Source organism: Rutidosis leptorrhynchoides, chromosome 2 (assembly GCF_046630445.1).
Source record: "Rutidosis leptorrhynchoides isolate AG116_Rl617_1_P2 chromosome 2, CSIRO_AGI_Rlap_v1, whole genome shotgun sequence".
NCBI classification, from domain to species: Eukaryota; Viridiplantae; Streptophyta; class Magnoliopsida; order Asterales; family Asteraceae; genus Rutidosis; species Rutidosis leptorrhynchoides.
Genome location: NC_092334.1, coordinates 660,432,390 through 660,438,601, shown reverse-complemented (window position 1 = coordinate 660,438,601; position 6,212 = coordinate 660,432,390). Strand labels below are relative to the sequence as shown.

At 46.3% G+C, this 6,212-nt stretch overlaps 1 protein-coding gene across 1 annotated transcript; it reads right to left on the bottom strand.

Annotated features, from left to right (window-relative positions):
• Positions 1-4,576: 4,576 nt before the first annotated feature.
• On the bottom strand, positions 4,577-5,526 carry LOC139890201 (uncharacterized). The gene is made up of 3 exons (XM_071873097.1): positions 5,478-5,526; positions 5,165-5,403; positions 4,577-5,098 (listed from the first exon to the last, which is right to left on the bottom strand). The coding sequence occupies exons 1-3, from the start codon at positions 5,524-5,526 to the stop codon at positions 4,577-4,579; spliced, it is 810 nt and encodes a 269-aa protein (XP_071729198.1).
• Between the last annotated feature and the right edge of the window lie 686 nt (positions 5,527-6,212).

The window sequence follows — 6,212 nt, the reverse complement described above, 5'->3', positions numbered from 1 at the left end:
ATTTAATCATGCAAATATAGTTTTCATTTAATATATAATCATGGAAAAGTTCGGGTCACTACAACTGACACGCCGTAAACGTCAAATCCTGTTTCCTCGTAGGGTGTGCTAGGGGATGATGTCAGCAATCATTACGTTTTACAGCTATAAAAATGAAACACCACAAATCCAACGGCTATGGTTCAACATCCCTAGGACACGTGTTCGATCAGGATCAAAGCCCATAAACTGGGCCCACAGTAAGTTTCTTCTATAAATATGACGTTTTTACCTCCTCATTGTTACATCTCTTTCTCCGCTTCCTTATTGTTAAACAATTTCTTATCTCCTCTCAATACGCGTGCCGTTTTCATTCTAAGGTAAGCCAAAATGTCTAAGGCTAACGTTTCTATGGAAAACACGACCGTTACGACGAAAGAAATGGAGAAATTTATAGCCGAGTATCCGGTACTTCGAGACGTACCGACAATGGTAGCGATACCCGGCCAGCGTGTCGACGAGCCGCCACAAGGATACTTTACCTTGTATTGGAAAGCGGTGGCGTTGGGCAACTTGCGTTTTCCGTTGAGCCCATTCGTGGCGGCTGTACTAGACCATTATCACATTAGCGTCTCGCAATTACATCCTCATGCATGGCAGCGTGTTACTATTTTTGAGATGTTTTTAGGGCACAAAATAGACCCGCGAGTCTGAACGTTTTACGAGCGACGTTCAAACTCACTGCTTCCGGAAATGGGTGGTACACTTTTGAGAAAAAGTGTAATTTTACCACCAAGAAGTCTCCGTCCCTCCATGATTGGAGGGGAATGTTCTTTTTTGCCGGAACCAAACTGCTGGGCAAAGGGCGTGCCCACCTCTCACAATGGCATTTCAAGTGTTCTCCAGACGTCTCCAAGACTCCAGACCTTGACCAAGGGGAGCGGGAGCTTTTTAATTTGTGTAAGGATGCTACGCTTGAGATGCATCCTAACGGTGAGGTGATGCTGAAACTCTGCAATGTTCAGCATTATTGGCCATGGAGTGACAGAGTGCCATTGATCATGTGCGACGGAAGGAGTATGCTCTTCGTGCCGTTACGTCTTTAAACTTGTAAGTATTCTGCTCATGTAATTTTTCTAACTCAATTTCTTTTGCAGAGATGGATTTCAACAGAGTTCTCCGCCGCCCTACTCTTGATGGCGTTTCCTTCAAGAGATTCCCAAAGGCCAACCTTCCGGAAGGTCATCCTTTGAAGGGAGATGATGTTGCTGCTGGTTCATCCACCAACGCTGCTAGCGACGTGGCAATGACACAACCTACAACCGGCTCAACTCCTGTCACCAATCCGGATCCGATATCCGTCACTGTTCCCACAATTCAGCCGAAACAACAACTTCAACAGCTGAAACGCCCCCATTCTCCCCCAAAAGTGACCGTCCCGACTGGCGGTCACAAGAAGAGGAAAACGCCATGAGAAGTTGCAGAAAGTAACTTAAAAACTTTTGAAGAGATTCCCAGCCAAGGTGGGTACTTTGAAAACCCTGATAATAACCCCGCTACGTCACTAGAATCCCAATGGGAGAAACTAATCAAGTTTGTTACTTCTCCAGGGTTACGCATGGGAGTCCCTATCGTCCATCTTGAAGATTCATCCGACGCCCAAGGAAAGGCGTCGGAAAAAGACGTACTGACGGCATCCGGTTCTGGCGGCGTGTCCGGCCAACGTCCTACTTCTTTGGAGGAGCCTTATTCTCCTAGTTTTGGTAAACAACCCACCTTCAGCCACATGGAGACCATGTGGAACGTCTCACACAGCGACGCTCTGTCACAGTTTGAGTATCTGCAACGGATTTGCCCTCCAGTACTTTATGAGGCGGTCCGAAAAATGCCCGATAGCGCCGTACGTCGCGCCAGGGTTCAGCATCTTTATGAAGGGTTGGTGTTGACCTGGGACGAGCTACAACAAACTATTGATCTGGACCAACGTGCTCGTCGCGCGGAGGCTGACGGTAAAAAGCTGAATATTGAAATTGTCAAGGTCAGGGAGGAGCTGGAACGGGTTAAGCAAGCCGCTGCCGCAGCAGAGGTGGAAAAGAAGTAGGCCCTAAGGGAGGCCCAAAAGGCTATCAAAGAGATGCCCTTGCACGCCAAAAAAGAACAAACTGCGTTAAAGGACTTGGAGGCGGCGCATAAAGAGCTGGCGGAGAAGAGAGCAGTAAGGATCTCCTCACCGCCTAGAACCAAGAGTTGTCTGCTGCCAACCGAAAGGTAGCAGACGATTTTCAAGAGCTTTGCAGCCTCATCACCTCTATGTTTTATAAGGCTCTCAAGGTGCCGGAGGTAAAGGAGCCGTTCCAGAATTTGGTTGACGCTACGAGGAAAGTGGAGCGTTTGACGCGTACACCACGTTGGTGGAACATGTTGATATAGCAGAACCAATTTCGGAGGCGATCCGAGACATGACGGATGAGGACGCCTACGACCTCCATGATGCGGTGGTCAATGCTTGTGCGGCCATTAAGGTGCCGTTTATTGAACAGATTGGGTCGACGCCGGACCTTACCTTGGCTAAAGTGAAGAAGATGATCCCGTAGTTGTAGGGGTTTTTGTAATTCTGTATTCATTTTTGTTCCTAATGTAATGGTTGTAATTAACTCAATGAAATATCAATTCCTTATGATTCTTATTTTACTCTGTGTTCCAACTATAAAACATGTTTATATAAATATGTACGTACCATCGTCACGGCAACGTACCGTTTGTCAAGGTTACACTTGATGATTGTCGACATTGCACTCATCTACTTAGTGCTGGGATTAATGCGATGGATACGAAATCCGAAGGCATCCCGTTCCGAGGGCTAGGCGTACCTCCAATACGCCTAGCGTCACCAATGCCGTCCAAAGATTAGATGATGTCTTTGTTCATGGCATAAGTAACTTGTGAGTGGACTTACATTTATAACGCCGAAGCGCGGCCATAATAGTTACACAACACATTAGTAATGAAGATTGAAAAATGCATTTAATTGAAAACTGAAAACAAAGAAGTCTAATGCACGATGCGGTTACATTTGTGGTGATCAATCACAAACTTGGTAAAAAGAAAAAAGAAAAATTTTCAACAACGAAACTATTCGGAATATTTAAACATAGAACTTCTTTAAGTTGGTTGCGTGCCAGGTACGTGGCACAAATTTGCCATCATGCGTCTTTAGGTTATACGCTCCGTTGCCAAGTGCATCTGCAATCACATAACGGCCTTCCCAATTGGGTCCCAATTTTCCAGTATCCTCGTCCCGGCTGGCATTGTTATTACGCCACACAAAATCACCGGGGCGGAAAGTACGTTCCTTCACACGTTGATTGTAATACTTGACAATTTTCTGTTTGTTTGATGCTTCCCTGATAGCGGCGGCGTCACGCCTTTCCTCCAACAAGTCCAAATTTTCCTTCAAGCTAATGACGTTGGACTCATCATTGAATTTCACTACACGTTGGGTTGGGACAACAATTTCAGCGGGTATCACCACCTCGGTACCATATACAAGGCTGAATGGCGTTTCTCGATTACTTCCTTTTGGCGTGGTTTGGAACGCCCATAATACTTGTGGAAGCTCATCTGCCCAACCTTTCCTATCCGTGTCCAACCTTGCCCTTATCCCGGCAACGATATCCCTGTTAGTGACTTCAACTTGCCCATTTGCCTGCGGATGGGCAACAGAACTGAAAGTCTGTTTGATATTCAACCCATCACACCATGAACAAAACGGATCGTGAGCAAACTGTTTGCCGTTATCACTTACAATTTCGTGTGGTATTTCGAAACGACACACGATTTCCTCCCAAACAAAATTCACAATATGTTTACCCGTTATGCTCTTTAAAGGTTTGGCTTCAACCCACTTGGTGAAAAATCCAATTGCAACGACCAAGTGCTTTCCATCCGGGAAGGGGCCTACCAAATCAATTGCCCATTTGTAAAAGGGCCAAGCAGATGTCACGGGGATTAGCTCATGCGTCGGCATGTGAATTTGCGGGGCGTGACGTTGGCATGAAGCACAAGCTTTGATGATCTCTTTCATGTCATGGTACATGGACGGCCAAAAATACCCTAGCCGCATTATCTTCCCCACAACGGTCCTAAATCATGCATGCATGCCACAAGTCCCTTCATGCACCTCCCTTACGATTGTTTCCGCCTCGCTTGGGCTCTCACACCTTAAAAGCGGTGCCGTAAAGGATTTCTTGAATAGAACTCCATCCCTTAACATGTACATAGGTGCTTTCATACGAATCTTACGTGCCGTTGCCTCGTCGACTGGCAACGTCTAGTTCTTGAGGTACGTAACGATGGGACTCATCCACGTCTCGACCTCTTCTACAGTGGCTGCCTCCTGTGATTATTTTGCAAGAAAATCAGGACATGTGTACGTTGTGTTATAAACAGATTATGTGTATAACGTGTTTGTTATCGAAGTGAGTCGATACATGTACCACGTCAGTGGATTTTTGACTAAGGACCTCCACCCAAACATCCTTGGCGAAGTGGCTGAACACGCTTGATGCGAGTTTGCTGAGTGCGTCGGCCTTTTTGTTCAAGGATCTTTCACTTGCATTATTGAGAAACACTTGAATTTGTTGGCCATTTCTTTTTCCAATGCCAAATAATTTTGCATAGCCGGATCCCTAGCTTCAAACATCCCGTTCATCTGATTCGCCACGAGTTGGGAATCAACCGACACCTTTAGGTATTTTATTCTAATCTTTTCAGCCATTCTCAAACCAGACAGCAATGCCTCATATTCCGCTTCATTATTGGAGGCGGGGAACTCGAAACGCAATGCGTAGGTATGTTCCTCTCCGTCAGGGCCAATTAAAATTAGACCTGCACCCGCTCCGTCAGAACTCGATGCTCCGTCCGTGAATAGTTCCCACGTGACGATATTCGGTACTTCTTTGACGACCAGCGCTGGTGGAGCGGCGCATATGAATTCAACCATAAAATCTGCCATGATCTGGCCTTTGACAGCGGTACGGGGGGCGTAATAGATTTCATGTTCACCCAGTTCGATTGCCCACTTGACTAGCCTGCCAGAAACCTCCGGTTTGCTCAATACCTGCATGAAAAACTTGTTAGAATAACTTTCCTCCAAGGTGCTCCGGTCTCAATCGCCGTACCGTACCTGTTTAATAGGCGAATCAGTTAGCACCAGCATTGGGTGCGCTTGAAAGTACCGTCGCAACCGTCTTGCGGTGTGGACCAATGCGAAAATGAGCTTCTCGATCGGTTTGTAGTTGAATTCGCCATGTTGTAGCACTTTGCTCACAAAATAAACTGGCATCTGTGTGCCTCCACCCTCCGCGACGAGCACCAAGCTAACAGCCTCAGTTCCCGCCGCCAAGTAAATTGTCAAAGTTTCGCCTGAGAACTCTTAACATGTTAGCATCACAATATTTATAAATTTGTAAAAAATTATTACGGAACGGCTACTTTACCCGGTACTGGTGCCGTTAACGTCGTCAACGTCCTTATCAAAGCCTTCATTTCCTAGAAAGCCTGATCCGCTTCAGGAGTCCAGTCGAAGTTCCGTCCCACGTCTTTCAACACTTTGAAAAATGGAAGTGACCGTTCTGTCGCCTTTGACAGGAATCTGGACAACGCTGCCAACTTGTCATTCAGACTTTGTACCTCCTTTCTCATTCGCGGTGCTGCCATTTCATCAATAGCTTGAGTTTTCTTAGGGTTTGCCCGTATACCACGCGTTGTGACGACGTGCCCCAAGAACTTTCCCACCTCGAATCCAAAACTACACTTCTCCGGATTCAGCTTCATGTTCATTTTTCGTAGAGAGTCGAACGTTTCCTGAATGTCCTTCAAAAGGTCCGTTTCGGCGTGATTTTTGATTACTATGTCATCGAAGTATGCTTCCACGTTTCGACTGATCTAATCTTTGAACGCGGCGTCGATGACCCGTTGGTACATTGCGCCGGCATTTTTCAAACCAAAGGGCATCTTTTTGTAACAAAAAATCCCTTGATCTGTGTGGAACGCGGTTTTGTCCTCGTCGCGTTCATCCATTTGAATCTGGTGATAGCCCTTGTAAGCATCAAGGAAACATTTGAAACGAAAGCCCGCCAACGACTCTACCTTCCAGTCTATCTCTGGTAGCTGATAGTTGTCTTTGGGACAAGCCTTATTGATGTCTTTGAAGTCGACACACATCCGCCACG